The sequence below is a fragment of the Ceratotherium simum genome, chromosome 5 (genome assembly GCF_057802395.1).
Source record: "Ceratotherium simum simum isolate JZ-2026a chromosome 5, ASM5780239v1, whole genome shotgun sequence".
Taxonomy (NCBI): Eukaryota; Metazoa; Chordata; class Mammalia; order Perissodactyla; family Rhinocerotidae; genus Ceratotherium; species Ceratotherium simum.
The window spans coordinates 22,744,869-22,765,576 of record NC_141904.1 but is presented as its reverse complement, the minus strand read 5'-3'; the positions used below and the strand labels follow the sequence as shown (position 1 = coordinate 22,765,576).

General features: G+C 50.8%; 1 protein-coding gene across 2 annotated transcripts in view; it reads left to right on the top strand.

The window, feature by feature from the left end:
* Nucleotides 1–20,262, top strand: part of RFTN1 (raftlin, lipid raft linker 1) — a 200,644-nt gene extending 180,382 nt beyond the window's left edge. For both annotated transcript variants that reach the window (XM_004419947.3, XM_087430595.1), the window contains 3 exons: nucleotides 6,580–6,683; nucleotides 9,220–9,301; nucleotides 18,884–20,262. In XM_004419947.3, coding sequence (XP_004420004.1) covers nucleotides 6,580–6,683; nucleotides 9,220–9,301; nucleotides 18,884–19,285 — 588 coding nt within the window. In that variant the 3' untranslated portion in view covers nucleotides 19,286–20,262. The remainder of the gene's footprint in view (nucleotides 1–6,579; nucleotides 6,684–9,219; nucleotides 9,302–18,883) is intronic.
* Nucleotides 20,263–20,708: the final 446 nt, after the last annotated feature.

Sequence of the window (20,708 nt, the reverse complement as noted above, 5' to 3'; positions counted from 1 at the left end):
GTGGTCTTCAGTGCTATTGCAAACAGTTCTCCAGTGCATAACTTTGTACTTTTGTCATTTTTTATGTATAGGATCAATTCCCTGAAGTGAGATTGTTGGGTCAAAGGGTAAATGTATTTGTAATTTGGAGAGACACTGTCAAATTGTTCTCCATGAGGTTGAATCAGTTTGCCCCCCTGCCAGGAATGTATGAGAATGCTCGCTTCCCCACAGCCTTGTCAACAAAGTAGTTGTCAAACTTTTGGGTTTTTACCAATATGATAAGTGAAAATATGATATCCCAGGGTAGTTTTAATTTACATTTCTGTTATTGTGAGATTTGGGGATTTTTTCATGTGTTTACTGGCCATTTGAATTTCCTTTTCTGTGACTCTCTTCCTATCCTTGTCCATTTTAAAATTTAGATTACTGGATTTTTTTTCTCATCAATTTTTAGGAGCTCTTTTTTGTCTGCATTATTACAGAGCTACAAATATTTCCCGTCTTGTCATTTGTCTTTTGACTTTGCTTGTCTTTTGTCATGCAGAAGGGTTTTTATGTCACCAGATTTATTATTTTTACTTTATGGCTTCTGGATTCTAAGTTAGTTGGAAAGGGCTTCCAGGGGACCCTTTAAAAATTAAAATAATAAAATTGTGTTAAATGTGGGGAATTAGACATAGGCATCTGTTTCTTTTCTCTTCTGAAAAATCCCAGTGAAATGATACTAAAGGAATGATAGAGTCAATCCTCATTATTCACAGATTTCATATTTTCGAATCCTACTTGCTAAAATTTATTTGTAATCTCCAACATGGTGCTTTCACAGTCACTTGGGGATATATGTGGAGTGGCTAAAAATTTGAGTAGCCACGTGCATGTTCCCAGGTAAGGCGACACTCTGCCTTCTCGTTTCAGCTCCCATACTATAAACAAGTGTCCCTTTGCCACGTAGTGCTGACGTGCTGTGTAGTGTTCTAAGCACAGGAAGGCTGTGATGTGCCTAATGGAGCAAATACGTGTGTTAGATGAGCTTTATTCAGGCATGAGTTACAGTGCTGCTGGCCATGAGGTTCAATGAATCAACAATATATATTAAACAAGGTGTCTTTAAACAGAAACACATAAAACAAGGTTATGTACTGATTAGTTGACAAAAATATGACCAGAGGCTCACAGGAGCCTAACCTTGTGTTTCCCCTAGGAACAGTTGTTCAGTATTCAATAATTCGGTGTTTATGGCACAGTATAGAACATAACTCCCATGAATAATGAAAATTGACTGTAGGTAGGTAGGTAGGTCAGTAGATAGATAGATAGATAGATAGATAGATAGATAGATAGATAGATAGATGGATAGATAGATAGATAGATAGATGATAGATAGATACCTACAAGAACTAAAAGATTGGAAGAAGAGAAAGAAGAAGAGGATTGATTTCATCAAATTTTTAGAAGATGGAAAGTGGATGGAGGAATGCTAATTGATTTAGCAAAGTGGAGGAAGCTGCAACCTGGATGTAGAAGGAAGCCATTTTCTCTTGCAGAACCTGAGAAAAGGTCTCGTCTTCAAAGCATAAATCACCATGGGATGGTGGGAAGTGAACTGCAGAGTTGAAAACCAGGGCATTGGTTCAAGTCCTTATACCGTGAGGCAAGACCCCAGGCTCCCATCTCTGCCTCGTGCAACTCAGTAAGTGTAGAGATAATGCAGGGATCAGAAGAAACCACTTAAAACATAGAGATAAAATATATGTATCTGTGAAACAAAAACAAAAAGAAACAATCAAAAGATAGAAAGAGCTTTTGAATCTTAAAAATAAGGCAGCAGGAAATTTAAAAACATAATAAGAAGGCTGGAAAATAAAGGAAATCTTTCAGAAGGGAAAATCTAAAGAAAGTAAGAAAATTAAGGGGTCGGGGGGGAGGTAATAAAATTAAAATATCCATCCTACATTTTAACTAATAGGAAGTCCAGAAAGAAAGAAGACAGAAAATGGAGGAGAAAAAAATTATCAAAGAAAAAACTAGAATACTTTTCATAATTGAAGGACTAGAATCCTCAGATTGCAAGGCCATCAAGTATACAGCCCTTTGAGTAAGAAAGACCTACGCAAAGGCCCATTGTGAAATTCTGGACCTTCATGGGGAAAAATATCCTAAAATCTTCCAAAGCAACACAACAGCTTACACGAAGTATTAGTAATCTAAATAGATATCTCAATAGAAGCTAGATATCACATCTAGAAGCTAGTGGAGCAGTACTTTCAAAATGTTAATGGAAAATTCAGGCCAGACTTCAGTACCCAAACTGTTAGTTAAAGGTGAAGACAAAGACATTTCTAGGAATGCAGAGATTCAAATGACTTCCAGGGCATCAGTTCCTAGGAAATCACTAGAGGATGTGCTTCAACAAAATGAGGAAGAAACTAAGAGAGAAAAAACACCAGCCATAGACAGCAGTGGAGGGAGAACCTATGGAAAGCAGCCAGACCAGATTGGAGCAAGGGTACAGAAAGCTCCAGAAATGATGTCTCCAGTGGAAGAAAATAGAACTAATGTATTTAGGCACATGGGATATTTATTGATGGGCATAAAATAGAGGTGTTGGAACACAACCAGACAGATGAAAAAATATTGAGGTCACAGTTAACTCTAGGAGAAATAAAGGGTTATATAAAAAATAAGGCACGGTCATAGTACATTACTTGACCCAGCATTGAGATATATTTGCAAAGTTATAATAACACAAACACTGACGATTAATTAAAATTACATTATAGCCATTTGGGGCATTAAGAAAGAAGATAGAAATGCATATGGGAGCACTGAGGCTTCATTTCCCATGGGAGGAAATCAAAAGATATCTAGCATTGATACATAAATAAATAGTAGTATAAATGTACCCTGCCAATAAGTGTTGGACGTTAGTGTTTTGGTAGCAGTTTTACAAAAGACCCACAAGTGTTTATTGCAGGGCTCTTCACGTGCCCTCGTGGTGAAAAGCCAGAGCCCAACCCTGTGGCTGTCGGGAACAGGCAAACAGTGCCCAGTCACTGTTTCCAGATAGGAGAGCATCCCAGAGCTGGTCCTGCACAGTTTTTCAGACATGGGAAATTGAATTGCTCTCTTCATTTACAGTCACGTAGAAGGAGCAAAGTATTTTCTTTTAAACTGCTTTTCTCCCAAATTGCTTCCACAAATGAAAACAGGGGAAAAGAGAAGAGCAAACTGACATTCAGGCTACAGACTTTCTCACTGGACCCATGTTTTAGCTCCTCATTATTTCCCCGCACAGAGGATCTTTAAAAATGATCAAAAGGCAAACGCATTTCTTCGTAAACTCTGCATTCCGTTGTCCTCATTTTTGGAGGGTAAGGGAAGGTTGTGCTGGATGTCTGTTTCTTTCGTCGATTTGCGACCACCGGACAAATTATAGAGAACAAAGGAAGAAGAGCCTTAAATACAAATGAATTCCTTTTGTACAAGTTGAAAAACCACAGGACGTGCTCCATTTTTTTAACACTCCAGGTGTGATCGGAGATTACATATCCACACAGGAGAGTGGAGAGTTAATTAAAATTTTTGCTCCTACTCCCAGAAAGAAATGTCTTTCCGTGTGATAAGCCGGCTGACTTTGGAGTGCTGTTTGTGCTTTTCTGTCCTCACCGGAGTGTCACAGAAAAGCAGATCAAAGAGAGCCTTCCATCCGGGTAGGTTTCCCACCACTTTTCTTAGCTAATGGACTTGAAAGCCTCTTCCTCTGGCTGCATGGGGCTCATGTCATATTTTAGAAATGTCATCTTCTTACTGTATTGATAATATGCAAACCAGCTTTGATAGATGCTGATGGAAGACCACATTCAACATTAATTAAATCGAGACCAGCCCACATAGTTGGAGTGGGAGAGTCTGGCAGCGTGTAGCACCTCACCCCCTACCATTTGTATTTTACTTTTCAACCCACCACATGACAGCCAGATATTAACATGAGATGGAACCCTCAGCTCTCTCCAGCAGGGTTGTTTTGTTGTGTTTCTCTTTTCCTTTTAGTCTTTATGATTCTGCACCCTCTGGCTGACATCCTCTTCCCTGAGGGGAAGAACTGTTTGGGAGAAATCCCGCTGTCTTTCTCTTTAAGATAGTGACAAACGAAATACAGAGCAAAATCGAAGCAGCCCTTGCGAGGCCCGTCTGAGCAGCAGGTCAGGCTGCCGCGGGGTTGTCCATTGTCTCGCGGCTCTGGGTGCCCGCGGAGAAACAGCCCATGGAAAAAACCTGGCCGGGGCACAGCCACCAATAAAAGGACTCCATTCTGCCACTCAGGGCTTTTTGTGAGGCACCAAAGCTGGTCCTGGTTGCCATGGCTACTGTCTGATTGTGGCGGGTTTGTCACAGTGCTTGATAAAGTGGGAAGGTTATTCTTGATAGGCCCAAGTAATCATAACCTCTCAGAGCTGGAGAGTGTGGATTTAACATTTTTTCCCTCCCCTCTTTAAATCGGGGCTGCAGGGATGGGGGCAGGGGTTCTCAGGATAAAGCAGCCACAGCAGGTGGTGAGGGCCATGCCCAGCATGAGGGATACTGGTCCTGCTGGTCTGGAAGGGAGGTTTCATGGGCGAGGGCCCTGGGCAGAAAGGGGGGTTGCTGGGTCATCTGCTGCCAGCTCTGGCCTGAGTGGGGCTTCAGGCACGGGCCAGAATGGGGTCCCCTCCTAACCCACTCCAGTAAATTGGTTATACTTATACCCCTCTCTCTTTTCCTCCTTCCCTTCTGGCCCCCCTCCTTTATTAATTCCCATTCCTTCCCTCCTCCTGTTCTTTCCCCCCTCGTCCTCGACCTTCCTCCCCTCCCGTCTCCCCTCCCGTCTCCCCTCCTTCCCCTCCATGCTCTTTAGCTGCACAGTGTTTCTCACAGAGCTGATCCTTTCAAATCCCCTCCACTTTTTCTCCTCACCTGGAGAATGATGGGAAAGGTTTGATACGAGGTAACAGCTGATGGATTCTGGCCACGGAACTGCAGGCTCTTAGCTGCATCAGAACTACTAGGAGGGCCCTTTAAAACACAGATTCCTTGAGTTTCTGATTCCACAGGTCTGGGGTGGGGTCCCAATAATCTGCATTTCTAACAAGTTCCCAGGTGATACTGATGCTGCTGACTTGGGGACCATGCATTGAGAACCACTGAGATAATCCAAGCTTGTTTTGTATAGTTGAACAGACAGGCTCCCAAAGGATAAATTAGTTGCCAGGGGTTCAGGCAACTTGGTAGCCACAGTGAGACGGGTGCCCAGTGACAGGAGCTTTAAAAGCCATTTGAAGAGGCTGGTTGTTCGCTCATCTCTCTTCCTGACCCCTAACCCAGGGCAGCCTGATGAGCTGGTTCTGTTCCCACAAGGGCTCCAGCAGGACAGCCACTCACCACGGATGGTCCCTTTCTGATCAGCGTTGCTCCCAAGTTAAGCCCACCGTCCTAGGTGCTCTGGGTCCAGGGTGGTCTTCCACGTGTACATGCTGGAGTTCTCCCTCTGGAATACCCCTTCCCCAACTCCGCCTGTCAAATTTCTGCCCAGCCCTTGAGCCCCAGGAAGCCTGCCTTGACCACAGCCGGCATCCTTCCTCTCTTGCTGACCGTCGAAGCCTTGTGGCCCTGCCAACGGGCCATTTCGTATTTCGGTTCCATGCATGTTTGTGCTGTTGCCTCTGCTGGACTATGAGCTCCAGCGGCGGGACCTGCCTGCATTCATCTTTGTACTCCCCACGGCTCCGAGACACCAGCTGACTGAATCCACGTGGCTGCCTCGGTTGGAAGGAATCTGGACACGTGTGAGATGTTCTGCAGCCTTCCTAACAGAGATGGGGAGTCCAGTGGACACACAGGGCGGGGGTGAGAGCTGCGCTTTCAGTGTTAGTGAGCAGCCCAGAGTAAGAAATGAGGCCGGCCACAGTGAGAAAGCATGACGTGGAACCCAGCGCAGGGGCCTCACGTTAGGGGTCTCTCCCGCGGGAGCAGGGCTGAGTTTTTAAATTGAAAGGCAAATGTTAGTCCCCTACTCCCATGATGATATAAAATAAAACATGGCAGCATTCATTTATCTCTAACTGGCAGGATGGTAACACAGGTGGAGCTCCCTGTATGTGTGTGCACACGTATGGCCGTGTGTGTGTGTGTGTGGCTGCTGTGGCTGGATGCAAATGACTTGATCATTTATCAAATGTAGTCTAACTCCCCACAACACGCTCCGGAAGCATCTGGAGCAGGTGCGTTGTCATATGCCCCAAATACGTCTTTGAGGCAAGGTGACTGTGCTTCTTCAGTGAAACTCACAGGAGGCTATTTGTCCAGACAAGAATAAAACAAAACTAATGGATTAATCCTTTGGTTCTAATTCCTTGCTGACTACACAGACTGAGTCTGAGACAGAAATCCCATACTGGCACTTGGGCTCCAAACTCTTTAAGGATCATGGAGCGAGGCCTGCAGGCTGCAGGGCGCCCGCCTCTTTCCGCTTTGTTGAGCTGGCAGACTGACTGTCCCCTCGAAGTACTCAGGTGTCGGCTTGAGGCAGCAGCAGCCCTCACAGTGGCCTTTCTCCCCCAGGGCGTCGAGGTGCAGACAGACTATGTGCCCCTGCTGAACTCACTGGCGGCCTATGGCTGGCAGCTCACCTGTGTGCTACCAACTCCTGTCATCAAGACGACCAGGTAACAATAACTGCTGTTATTATTATTATTGAACACTTACTCTGTGCTAGGCACAGTTCCCAGTAAGCACTTCATGTACATAACTTACTTAATCTCTGTGACAAGCCTGCAAGGCTGGCGTGGTTACAGAAACTCTCCAGGTGGGAAGTGGCAGAGCCAGGATTTCAGATTCTTAACCACCATCCCCCCACCCCCTGCCCAGAGCACTCCCCTGCACCCCTCTTCCACGTAGGGAGCCTTGGTCAGTGAATCTTACTGCCCAGCATGTCAAAGATGAGCCACCTGGGCTGAGGGGGCCCAGGGCTCTCAGAGGCCAAAGAAACTCAGCACCTACTGTGTGCCTTGTGCTGGGCTGGGTAGGCACACTGCATATAAAATCCCATTTAGTCCTCAAAAAATCCTATGAGGTAGGACTTTTTTTAATTTAACCCATTTTACAGCTGAGGAAAGTGTGGCCAGGGAGGTTGAAGGACTCACCCGAGATCATGGCGCTGGTCAGCGGCCCCACAGAGGGGATGTGAAGGCCTGGGTCTCAGCCCTTGGTTGTGGCAGTCCTTACAACTTCACATTCATTTGTCCACCCTCGGCTCTGCCCTCCATCCCTTGAGCCCATGGGCTTATCCCAGTCATACCAACCCTAAAAAGCTTTCCATCTGTATTTTGGGTTTGCTATCTGAACTAGTCCTTCTAACTATCCTATGGTGCTGTAAGTATAGATATGATTCCCATTGTATAGATGAGGAAATTGAGGCTCAGAGAGGCTTGATCACATACCTGAGGCCACACACCAGTAAGTGGCAGACCCTGGGACTAGAACCTCAGTCTGCAGTGTCAGGCATTCCTTCTCCTACACCAGGCCACCTCTTTGCTGACCCATAGGGATGCCCCCTCCCATGGCTCTCAGTGCTCTGCCCTCCCTGAGTCCGGTTGCATGCTCACCATTGCAGAGTGATGGACAGCATGAGACGAAGCTGGTGATCTGGGGGGACAAAAGGGCAGTACAGCCCCAGAGCCTAGTCTGAGGATGGAGAAGGATAGTGACAATCAGTGCCTTTCCTGGGTCCCTCCACACGCAGGTCTAGGGCACGGTGGGTCGTACACCTGCAAGAGCCAGTCTGCAGCTGCCTTTAGACCCTTGGCCACTGGGAGCTGCCATATTGTTTCTCAGCCAAGACTTCTTTGGGCAAAAGGCAGTACAGTCGAGTGGAAAGAACCCTGGAAAGAACCCTGGATTCGTGGACTTGAACCCAAGTTCCGAGTCTGCCGCTTGCTAACTGTCCACCTGGGTCAAGTCATGTGGCTTTGTCAGTTTTCTTCTATAAGATGGAAGAACGCCCGCCCCACCATCTGTTCCAGAGAACAAGAATCACGATGAGAATGTATTTGAATGTGAAGCCCCAGCTAGTTCTGAGCTAAACCCAGAGTGTGTAGACAGGTCTCTGTCTGTGTCTGGGATAGTCACACCTGTAAACAATCATCCCTAATCCTCCACTTCCTGTGCCTTAAATGACCCATCATGGTGGGGTGGGGAGCGCAGGGAACCAGGCAGATCCCAGCTTGAATCCTCCCTGTGTGATCTCGAGGCTGCTCCTTAACCGAGCTTCCATTTCCTGCCTGTAAAGGTGGTGGTCCCGGTCCTTGGAGCGCTGTGGTGAGGCTTAAATGAGCCGTTATGTGTGAAGTCACCCAGCCCAGCCCCGGAACCGAATAGGAAACGTTAGTCCTCTCCCTCTGACACTCCATGCAGTGACACATTGCCTCAGCAGAGAACACATTTGCAAAACAGAGATTTAAGAAAGTGATCAGAAGAGTGGAGGCAGGGAGAAAACAATATTTCTGTCATCTTTGAAGGCAGCTCCATGGGGTCCTGCCTCTTGGGGAGGAAAGTGCACTCAACTGTGCCATATGAATGAGCAGCACTCCTGCGCTCCCCCTCACCCACTTTGTGAATGCCAGTCCCTGCCTGGCTGCCTGCCCTTCATCCCTGCGCCTGCAGGAGCCACGTGGCCCTGCTGCTCTGCGAGGGTGAATCAGGCCTGTGGCAGGGACCCTGTGCACAGCAGGGCCCTCCACTGCTGTTCCTGTGATGGCTGATGGGCGGAGCTCATCACCCAGGTCCTCATCTACCCGCCCACCCTGGGCCAACCAGGCCCCTCCGTGGCCTCATTACCAGAGACAGATTGGGAACAGGCCTCCCACCCTTTGAGATTCGCTGAAGAAGCCAGTTTGTCATCATTTGGCCAAGATGCTAGCTGTTATTTCACATCAAGGGAAGGGGAGTTTCCAGCTACGAAGCAAACTTTGCAGAAAAGCCCCCAGAGCTTCTGTTGGGCCCCTGAGTAGCCCCCTGGAAGCAAGGGTGGATGCCCTGGGGGTGGGCGGGGGGCCTTCTTGATCTCGGACCTCTCATTGTTGGTGGCAGCTTTCCTTTCTGTGGGTGGTTGGCTTGATGAAGTTAGGGATGGCAGCGTCTGTGTGAGGTCTGGAGTTCCCCCAGGTATAACATAACTCATTCTCAGCGCCGTGTGTGTTTCAGGGAGGGGAATGTATCCACCAAGCAGATTGTCTTTCTTCAGAGACCGTGTCTACCTCAGAAAATCAAGAAGAAGGAATCAAAGGTAAGTGACCTTGATTGCCTTCCTCGGTTTTCCATGGCGGGACATCATCAAGTGGAGCTTCTACAGCAGCTGGGTGGGCAGCCTTTCAGAGCCCTCAGAACACCTGAGCCCTGTGGCAAACTGAATCATGCCCGAGGCTGCCAGAACAGCACAGGTGAGGGCGCTGAAGGGCCTTGTCTGCCCATCTGCCAGTCAGGCCAGAGGAGCGGAGGAGAGAGGTTCTTCTGGACGCTCAGGCATGCCAGATATTCCCACCAGGCTAAAAATAGGGGATGAAGTCAGCTCAGTCCAATGGGGTGAGATGGTTTGAGCTCCTGCCCAGCTTCTCTGTATCTTAATCTCATTACAAACTGGCTGGAGCTCTGGCCTGCCCCATGGGATCCTTGGGGACGTCAGAATTTGGTGATCTTGGCAGAGAGAACCTACTGGAGCCCCTTCTGACAGGCCCTGACCCGAAGGCTCTGAGTGACAGCGGCTGGTGTAGACAGAGGCCAGCCTCAGCCTGTGGCAGTGAGTCCTCAGGCCAGGCTGTCCTGGGGATCGCCAGGGGCCTTCTTCCCCTCACTGGACATCACATGAACTGTCCCGGAAACACAGTCACACTGAGAGACTGGCCATTCTCAGGATTGTTCCTGTGTTTCCTGAAGTGGAGCCCCAGTCCTCGTTGTGTCAGACGATGCTGAGGCCTCACACCCCACGCTTGGCAGCTGGTGGGTGCTTCTCCCAGGGTGTTTCCCCAGTTGCTCAGGAAGAAGCCAGTGAGTCGAGGGGACCTGCCGAAGCCCGAGTCAGGTGTCACCTGGAGCCAGCTCGCTCCACCTTTGATGGCCAGGGCCATGCTCTCTGGCAGAGCCTTCTGGACCTGGCTCTCTCCTCACGCCTGGCACCATCCCATGCTCCCCACTCTTGGTTCCTCGTGTTCTTTGGACGTGGAGCCTAGACGGGAGCAGCCAGCAAATGAACAGATTGGAGCAGCCCCTCACCAGCCAACAAATCCAGGGGGGGCCGTTGGTGAAAGGGACGCCAAGGAGATGGCAACCCGAAGCCAGATGGGGTGGAGAGCAGGGGAAGGCCTCTCTCCAAGCTCTGAGACACTAATGTGACAGGTGACAACAGCAGAGGAGCAGAAGGCAACCGCCAAACCCACCGTTAACCACCAGGAGCAGTCAGCCGCCGGCTGGAAGATGGATTGGCCCTGGACCACTGTCATTTACAGTTTAGCCGTAGGCCCACGGGCACAGCATGCAGTCACAGAGTGACATTCAACAACAATGCACGCGAGGTCTCCATCAGATGCCAAAAGAGACCCTGCTCCCGCCTTTAAGAGAGGGAGGTGGCGCTGCCTTTCCTTGCCAGCTCTTCCTGGTTATGGCGCTCGCGGATCCCAAAGGCGAGACACATGGTTGGATTTTGGTAAAGGCCGTGCATCTCACAGAGGGGCACGAGCCAGTGGAAGCTTGAGCGGGCAGATAGGTTTTAGAGGTAGAGTTTTCAAGCTGCTGTAAGAAGGCAGAATGTCTTTCCTCAGGGAAAATCCAGACAGGATGGGAGTCATTTTTTTCTGGTCAGTGGAAACTTCCAACCCTAATTGGGCTATACAAATATGGGTTGACTGCTTTCTCTTTTAAAGTACTTATTTATCCCCTGCTCATTCCAAGGATTGGCTGGTGTCAAGCACTTGTTCTCCCTCGAGATCCTCTAAGTCACGTCACTAGTAGAGTCCCAAAGAGGGAACTTTACAGCCGGATGTCTTGTCTCCATCTCATTGTCCCCGCCATTCGCTCCTCAGCTGACTTGGGTCAGTGTCCTGCTCCCGTGAGGTCTGTGTACCCCATGACCGTGGCAGCAACTCCATCTCGTCCTCACCGTGCCTGGGCTCCCTGCGGCACTGACACTCTCCGCCACCCTCCACCTCTTGAAGCACCTTTTTCTCCTGGCTCTGTCCCACCACACTCTCCTGGTTTTCCACCAGGTTGCTCAGTGTCAAATCCAGCCCCATTTCTCCTCTCACTCTCGTACCTCTTCCTTAGAAAATCTCATTCATCCCTAGAGTAAGAAAAGCTCACTCGCCATGTCTGTGTCCGTGACTCTTCTATCTGCATTTTCTGCCCTCACTTCTCCCCAGGGACCCCAGTTCCACCTGTGCTGTCACCACTCAACAATCTCAGAGCAACAGGAGACTTTGCCCCTCCCCCACACCTGGCCCACCTCCCCCTACCTAGAGGAATGGCTCGCCTCCCCCTCCTAGAGGAATGGCCCACCTCCCCACTACCTAGAGGAATGGCTCACCTCCCCCTCCTAGAGGAATGGCCCACCTCCCCACTACCTAGAGGAATGGCCCACCTCCCTACTACCTAGAGGAATGGCTCACCTCCCCCTCCTAGAGGAATGGCTCACCTCCCCTTACCTAGAAGAATGGCCCACCTCCCCACTACCTGGAGGAATGGCCCACCTCCCCCCTACCTGGAGGAAGGGACCACCACCCCCCTACCTGGAGGAATGGCCCACCTCCTCCCTACCTGGAGGAAGGGAACACCTCCCCGCTACCTGGAGGAATGGCCCACCTCTCCTCTACCTGGAGGAATGGCCCACTTGCCCCCTACCGGAGGAATGAACCACCTCTCCCCTACCTGGAGGAAGGGACCACCTCCCCACTACCTAGAGGAATGGACTACCACGGGCCCAGAGGCACCCGCCTTCGCAGAGGTCATCCTTGCATCTCTGTCCAGTGCCCCCATTCAGTCTGTCCTAAGACATGTCTATTTTAGGTCATAGAAACTCGAATCCCTCGACCACTCTAATCCTCTGCAAACAGGTCCCCTTCAGATATGTTCTCCACTCAGAGCCAACATGATCTTTTAAAATAGCGAATTGAATCATGTCAGCCCACTGCTTAAAATACGGTCAAAAGCCTCCTGTTGTTCTTAAGGATGGAATCCCGTAACATGGTCCACAGGCCCCGTGTGATCAGCCCCTTTTTCTGCACTCCAGTGCCTTTGGCCTTCCTGCTCTTCTGAGTCCCTTTCTGCCCCAGGGCCTTGGCTTCAGCTGTTCCCCATGCCTAAGACACTCTCTTCCTTTGTATTGTCTCAGGAGAGGGTTCTCCCCTTCCACACTCAGCCAGCCTCCTTTGTTGGTACAGTGGGAAGAAAACGTTCCTCTCTTTTGGACTCTTCTCGCAGTTTCTAATTATTTGTGATCAGTAGCTTATCCTCTACCAGTAGAGTCAGACATTAACTCTATTGGAGCAAAGATTTTTTTTCTAACTGTTGTATACCCAGTACCTGGCTTTTAGTTGATACTCAACAAAAATATTTGTGGAGTCAATGAATAAGTAATCAAACTTCTGAGCCCAGGACATGTGTGTTACGTCTAGCATTGAAATGTAAGTAAAGAGATCACAGCATTGGCACATCAAGGACATAGCATATTTAGTCCTCTTTTAATCAGCAAAGTGGACAAAATTCTCCAAGATTTTTAGCATTTGAAGGAAACCTCTCTGTCTATACATGAGTGTGCCTTTCAAAGCAGATACTAAACTCCTTCGAAGGTAGTAGATGATTTCTAGACACCAGAGGAGTCTTCCTTCTGACTAAGCTATTTGAAGTGGAGGCAGATAACCGACAGTTTTCAAAATGTGCGAATTAAACCCATTGACCCCACACAGAACTGTAGACACACTGCTGTAAAGTGAAGGATTTTTTTTCCTTTCCGCACGTATTTCTGACATGGATGTCAGGTTGGAATCTTTCTTGGTTTAGGCACCAGCAGCACATCCAATGCCCCAGACCCCCTGCTTGGAAGCCTGGTTAATTCCCGGCTTGTCTGTTGAGTTCAGCGACTCTCCCTGGTGCTGCTCAATATATGGAATACGTCCTCCAGGCTAGACAGCCTGCCTCTCAGTGTGTGGATGTCACAGACCTCCCCTCAGAGCCTCAACCCGGAAAGCCGTCACTGTCCCAGGGGCTGCCGCATCCCTCCGCTCCACTTCTTGCTTTCTGTGGTGTCACCCTTTTGAGCCTTGGGATCTGGAGCAGTTTTTGTTTGTTACAGACCATGACTGTCCCCAGCTTAGAGGAGGAAGCTCTGGGTGGGGAAGGGAGCAGGTGCGAGGATGGAAGGCAGGAAGCTGGAGGAAGCCCTGCGTGGATGGCAGAGCTGGGGGCTGTGGGAGGGGCAGGGGGTGTTTTTCTTAGCTCAGTGGTTCTCAGACTGTGGCCCATGCACTAGCAATATCAGCCTCACCTGGGAGCTTGTTAAAAATGCAGAGTCTCTGAGTCAGAAGCTCTGGGCTGGGGGGAGTGATCTGTTTGCAGGTGCCCTACTGATGATCTGATGCCTGCTGCAGTCTGATAGCCGGTGTCTCAGGTAAATAGTTTAGGGCCCTTCCCAGGCTCATCTGTGCACCACCATTCAAATTTTATCATTATTGATTTTTTTTAAATGGGCCTATCAGGGAGCTATTTGTTTTTAATAAGCCAAACAAAGTATCTTTAATGGCAGTTAAATCTGGACTTCCATTAGCTGACCCCTTAACACATCTTAACTTCGTACAGTCTGAAAGCTGAGGCACCTATGTGATGGGCTGAGCCAGTGCAAGGGTGTGTGGCCTCTCCCTTCGCTTCCTCTCCTCCCTTCCCTCTAAGGCAAGAGCTTAAAGCCTTTCACTCACTAAGAATGAGAAGCCAGAAGGGTCGTGTGGAGCCAGGGACACCTGTGTTTGAATTCCAGCTCTGCTCTTTTCTAGCTTTGTGACTTTGGGCAAGTTACTTAACCTCTCTGAACGTCTATGTGCTCATCTATAAAATGGTGCTAGCAATGCCTAGCGAGAGTGCTGCTTTGGGGATTCAGGGAAATGGGACGCCTTATCACAATGTGGGGCACATAGCAGGCACCTGGCCGTGTGCTTGTTCTACTCTAGACAGGTACCCTACAGGCAGTCTCCTTTGAAACTCAGAACTCTTAGCTTTAGATTATACAGACCCCAAATTTGAGCCGCAGCGACTTCCCTGCTTCGTGAGAATGCCCCTGCAGAGGAGAGGAGGAGGAAAAGGGAAGACTCAGGGCCTCTTTGGGGCCTGGCTGCAGCCCCCGGGACAGCCGTGGTCGGATGGGGGGGCCCAGTGACGTTGGGGGCACGGGGAGTCAGTGACGTCACCACAGCCCATCTGAGGACACAGAAAACGGTGCAGTCCCAGAAGGCACTGGGGTAGCAGGTCTTCCTGTGATGACTCTGAGGGACAGAGAACCTTGGCTGCAATAGTTCCCACCCAGCTCCGTGCTGGCAGTCCCAGATCCTCTCTGCCCAGCAGCCCGGGCATGTTCCTGGAGAAAGCGGCTGGTGTGCCTGCCACAGGCTCCTTCCACGGTCTCTGTCCTCCTAGTTTATTGTATCAGGAGATCAACAAAATGTGATCTTCTACAGGAAGCTGGATATGGCTGGCATCCAGAGGAACCACGGAAGTCCTGTTGTTTATTTAGCAAGAGCAGCTCTGAGAGAAGCTCTGGGTTTGCATTAGAAAATAACACGTGTGGAGGCTGGACTCTGGTGCAGGTGGAATCATCGCGGTTGTACACCGCCCAACTGCAGAGGGCGCTGTTCACATCCATGTCAGTGTGAGAGGGCTGCAGAGGTGCACCACGGTCCCTGAGGCCGTGCTATGATGCTTTGACGTTTTAGGGTTTAGGGCCTTTCAGCTGAAGCAATCTCACCACTTTTTTGGCAAAAGTAAAACTTCCTCCAACTTCCCTGATAGCTGACTGTCTCTCAGAGTACTATGTATAGGCAGGCTTAACCAGCCTTTTTCTAAAAACATGCACAACACACAGGCTCTGACTATTTGGGTCATTGATTTAAAAAAAAAAAAAAGAAGCCCTTCCATTTGGGCTGGAATTAAAAGGCAACAGCAGGGGCCCGCCCCGTGGCGCAAGCGGTTAAGTGCGTGCGCTCCGCTGTGGCGGCCCGGGGTTTGCCGGTTCCGATCCCGGGTGCGCACCGACGCACTGCTTGTCAAGCCATGCTGTGGCGGTGTCCCATATAAAGTAGAGGAAGATGGGCACGAATGTTAGCCCAGGGCCAGTCTTCCTCAGCAAAAAAGAGGAGGATTGGAGGATTGGCATCAGCTCAGGTCTGATCTTCCTCACAAAAAAAAAGGCAGCAGCAGCTGCACGTGACAAGGCAGCAGTTAATGATCCATGGCCGTGCGGTGCCGGAGAGCCATGGTGGGCTGGCGCTGGAGGAGCAGCCGTGGCGCTGAGGTCCGCAGTCAGCGTCCTGAACTGGTGGTCACGGGGCCTCTGGTGGTCACGGGGCCTCCAGATGCCTGCGGGGCGGTCTCTACTGCAGTGGGCACCGTGAAGGTGGGGGTGGGGGGTCTGAGCACCACCTCACCTGTAGAGGGATTTGTGATTCCATTGTTGGAACTCATGCCTGGGTGGAAGAGGCTCAAACCATCCCCAGGGGAAGTCGGTCAGCTGTGGCCAGAGAGATCCCCAAACAGGAGTGTCAGGGGGAACCCCCCCACGTTGTCGGTGAACTCATTTGGGGATTGGGGATCATTTGGGGATTGGGGGGGAGGGCAGGGTGGAGGGTGACAGGATAAATGTTAAATCCTAACCTCAACATGTACTTCACTCCTTTTTCTCTACTTCGATGGAATATTCACATTTACCAGTCTTGTCCAAAAGGTGTTAAATCCAAGAATCTCATGATGTGTCAGAACCCTGTGAGTGTTTAGGCAAATGTTTTGAGGAAATAGATCTCTACTACTGAAAACTCTGCAGAGGTAGCAGATTTTAAATAATTTACATAGCACATTCTTGGTTTTTCCTAGCAAAGCACTCAATTATTTCCGATGGGGTAAAGCCTTAAGAAATCGTTTCCACTGATGGTGCAACTGCATTCCTGGGCCCCCTCTCCACCTTAGCAAGAATCGTCAGAACTGAAGGCTCCCTTTATTTTTCTTTCAATCACAGAATGTCTAAGATTTAAGTCCATATTTGGTGAAACCAGTGTGGTGCGACTGAAGTAGAAGGACATGACCATGGTGGGATCTTACACTAAACCCCCGTGTGTCCTGTGGGTCACTGAGCTGAACCTGCAGGACAGCCAAGTCACCTGCCCAGGATCTCGTCCCATGATCCTCTTCTTCCCAGCGAGACCACTCCCTCCAGCTGGGGTCCTGACTCTGGCCCTCACCCACCCAGCTCTCTCTCCTCTGGGGGTTTCTCTCTTGGTCTTTGTGCCTTTCACAACCGGGCCTGGCACGTCCTGGAGATTTTGTGGCTGTCGTCTTCCCAAGTGCACGCCACATGGCTCTGTGGCATCTGACTTTGTGAGCACTGGAGACCTAGGCCCCACTCAGAGTGGACTGGCCCCATCTGAGGTGGAGGCCATCCTGAGGATACTGACCCCCAGAATGACAGGTCAGAGGGGCCTTGCTCAGGAAGGCTGTGGGGACCCTTTATGTTGAGGGTGTGGAAGAAGGAGGCTGCAGTCCTTGCTGAGTTGTTAGCCCTCAAAACACATTACTCTTTTATCAACACAGTGACCCATGTCTCTGAGTCTTCCAGGGTGTTCTCTTTAACACCCTTTTTTTTTTTTGTGAGGAACACCGGCCCTGGGCTAACATCTATGCCAATCCTCCTCTTTTTGCTGAGGAAGACCGGCCCTGGGCTAACATCCGTGCCCATCCTCCTCTACTTTATACGGGACGCCGCCACAGCATGGCCTGACAAGCAGTGCGTCTGTGCGCGCCCGGGATCCGAACCCGGGCCACCAGCAGCGGAGCGCATGCACTTAGCCGCCATGCCACGGGGCCGGCCCCTAACACCCTTCTTCATGCTTCCGTGTCTGCTCAAACTCATTTGCCCAGATTTGTTCCAAGTGCACAGGCTCCCAAACTCTCTTCCTCTGTGGCAGTTCATGGAGTCAGCAGACTCAACAGAACTTGAAAGTTTTTCCTCTCTTTTCTTCCTCAAATTAGTTTCTCTTTCTGGAAATCAGCCAGACCTGATGTCGTGTGGATGCACCAGTGCCTCCTCACTAAACCCCGAGCTATGTTTCAAATCTGAAATTACAGGACTGGTTCATCCTGATGTGCAGTGTAGCCGGCTCGGGTGGGCTCTGTCGTCTCCATCATTCACCCCCCGGGTAGATTTTGAGTGCCCGCTCTGTGCTGTATCCCAGGGATACAAGAGGGCATCTCTGATCTTATGCAACTCACATCTGGTGTCAGTCGTGGGAACAGCATATCTGGTAATGATGTGCCACGCATGGTGTTACGCCCATTACTTGGATTATCGCATCGTTGAATCCACATCAGTACCCTCTAAGGCAGGGCTTGGCATGCTGTGGCTCGTGCACCAAATCAGGCCCACCACCTGTTTTTGTCGATAAAGTTTTATTGGCACACAGACACTGCATCTGTGTGTGCTTTTGTGCTACACCGGTAGAGCAGCAGAGACCATGTAGCCTGCAAAGCCTAAAATATTTATCTGACTTTTACAGAAAGAGTTACTAACCCTGATTTTGCAGAAAATCGAGTTACCGACCTCGATTTGAGTTCGAGTTACTATCCCCATTGTAGAGGTGAGAACAGGAGGCTGAGAAATCAGGCCAGTGAGTGGCGGAGTTGGGACTCTTCAACCGGCGGTCTCACTCCACACCTTGACACCACCCGGTTCCTGCCCGGCTCCATCACTGACTGCGTGGCCGTGGTCTTCTCTGAGCCTCTGTTGACTTATCTGTCCCACGGGAAACACTTGGTTGCAGGTCAGGCTCCCTGGGAAGCAGCGTCTGAGACGGACTTGGATGGAGGAAGTTTTTAGGGGGAGTGCTCTTGGGAGCCACACCTGTGGGGAAAGGAGGGCGCGGAGTGGGCAGGGGGAGCAGCTGGGCCGTGACGCAGTCGCAGTAGTGGCCTCAGCCAACCCTCCGGGTAGCTCTGGAGTTGGGATGGCCTCTTAGAGTTGTCCCGAGTTGGGACAAGGAGGATGGGCCGCTGTGCCCCACCCGGACCAGCCATTGGTCGTAGGTCGCCCCAGGAAGGGAGGTGACCTTTGGGGAGGTGAGGGGGACTCAGCTGAGGGCTCTCGAAGGCGGGGCTGGCATCCTGCTATCCTGCAGGGGCCTCTGGGTGGTGCAGCCCCGTGCTCTGTGCCCCTCTAACCCAGGTAATCTGGGGAGAGAATGCCGGCCCGGTGCTCGCTCACCCATGGCCTGCTCAGAATGGAAGCGAGTAGCCAGCACCTGGCACCGAGGAAGGGCAGGCGCCCCGTCTCCTCTCCCATCCTGGCTCTCCAGATAATGGAATCACAGGACGTCCTTTCCCAGGCCTTTGGTAGGGGGCCGGTTGAAAGAAGTGCCCCCTGCCCCCGCCAAGCCCTGAAGTCCACGCGGGGAAGGCGTCGCGCACGCTCTGGCGGTGGGCCCGTGTGTTTGCGCTGATTCAGGTTTGGTGTCGGAAATGCTCCAGCACTACTGGGAATTGTGTCTCGCTCCGAGAAGTGACGTGGGTGTGACTGCAAACAGACAGCTCACGGAGACTGCATTTCTCTCTCCCCATCCTCTCTGATTCCTAGTTCCAGTGGCGCTTCTCCCGCGAAGACGCGCACACCAGGCAGATGAGGAAATCCAGAGGTCAGCTCAGCGCCCGAGACAAGCGACAAGCAGAAGAGAACGAGAAGAATTTAGAAGACCAGTTGTCCAAAGCTGGAGACGTGGGAAACTGCGTGCCGGGCCTGCAGCAGGACGGGGCCTCCGAGGAGATGAAGGTCCCCATCCAAGGGGTCACGGGAGAGAAGCTGCATCCTGACAGCCAGCTCTGCGCAGAGGGCGAGGCTGTGCAGAATGGTCCTGCCGGCCACTGCAGGGCCCTGGCGGGGGGCTGCGGTGGGCACTCCAGTCCCGATCCTGGGGAGGATGCCAGGGAGGGAGGTGCTGAGGAGGCGGCTGCAGAGCCCGCTACAGCAGAAGACAACTGAGTCTCGGGCAGTTGGCGCTGAAGCCTGACGAGGTGGCAAACCCGAGGCACCATGCCGGCCTCTGGGTTAAGGGCTGGTTTGCCCTGGTCTTGTGTGTTACCCTATGGCTTGGCTTGACCTCTCCTTATGAGGTCACCTGGGCCCTCCGAGGGCCAGGTCCCTGACAGTGTTGGTTTCTGCACATCCATTCGAAATGTGTCGTATGCCCCAGTGTTGGAACGCAAGAGGTCAGGCTGTTTCTTCTAGACCTCAGGGCTGGAGGCCCAGCCCTGGCTCTGCCACTCCTCCCATGGAAGGGTCTGGACTGTCCAGTGCCTGTGCTGGCCCCGCAGGGCCTTCAGGGAGCATTGGGGTCATAACCATGGGCCTCCCTAGCTGCAAACCAAGGCTGTTGCCTGTTCATCCCCACACTCTGCTGCTTTCCGCAGCTACTTGGTGATTGTAACGCCCCCTGGAGCCCCGGCAGCTGCCCTTCCCCACCTAAACCCCTCAGACCCAGCTGCTTTTGCAAAGAAAATGACGTTGGGGAGGGGAGGCGCCCCCTCCTGGCTTTTCTGAAAGTATTCCCATAGAGACTGGTCATCTGGAAATGAAGAGGTAATTCTGTTTGTGCACCCGCTCTTGCAGAATGTCCAAGAAGGTATTCCGTGTTAGTATTAATGCCAAAAATTTTTTTAAAAAATTTTGTACTCAGCACATCATATGAACACACGTTCTTTCTGTCATTTCAGGGCAGCCCGACTGGTTGGGAGCCCGTTCTGTGCTATTTTCACTAGTGTATCATTGGCCAGGTGGTTTCCCATGTCTGCTGTCACGTGCTTATGTTGTCTGGAGAGTATTGTGAAGGCTTTAAGTAGATGCCACGGGCTAACCTTGGAGAGAGAATGCCGAGTCTCTTCTCTTGACCGAAACGAGCCTGTCTCTTCTCTTTCTTGTTTAGTTACTTAAAGCAATAAATTGTCGATGAGTTCATTGCATTTTGAGTGTTGAGTATTTATCGTGTCGCAATAAAAAGTCCTTTCCTAATGTCCAGAGGACTCGACTCCATGTCCCCCATTCACTTTTCATAAGTTTCTAACTCCTGGCAGCATGATGATTTTGGAGAAGAACACGAAGCCCCTATGGGAAACAGCAGAGCCAGCTGAGCACGCTGTGCTATCTGGTCATTTGTAGAAAGAAGACAGAAAGTGAGATTCAGGAGCCACCAGGTGTCAGGGCGCGGCCACCTCCCATGGCCCATGTTGGTGGAGACAAATACCTTTTTAAAACAAACGAGGGCCGGCCCCGTGGCTTAGCGGTTAAGTGCGCGCGCTCCGCTGCTGGCGGCCTGGGTTCGGATCCCGGGCGCGCACCAACGTACCACTTCTCCAGCCATGCTGAGGCCGCGTCCCACACACATCAACTAGAAGGATGTGCAGCTATG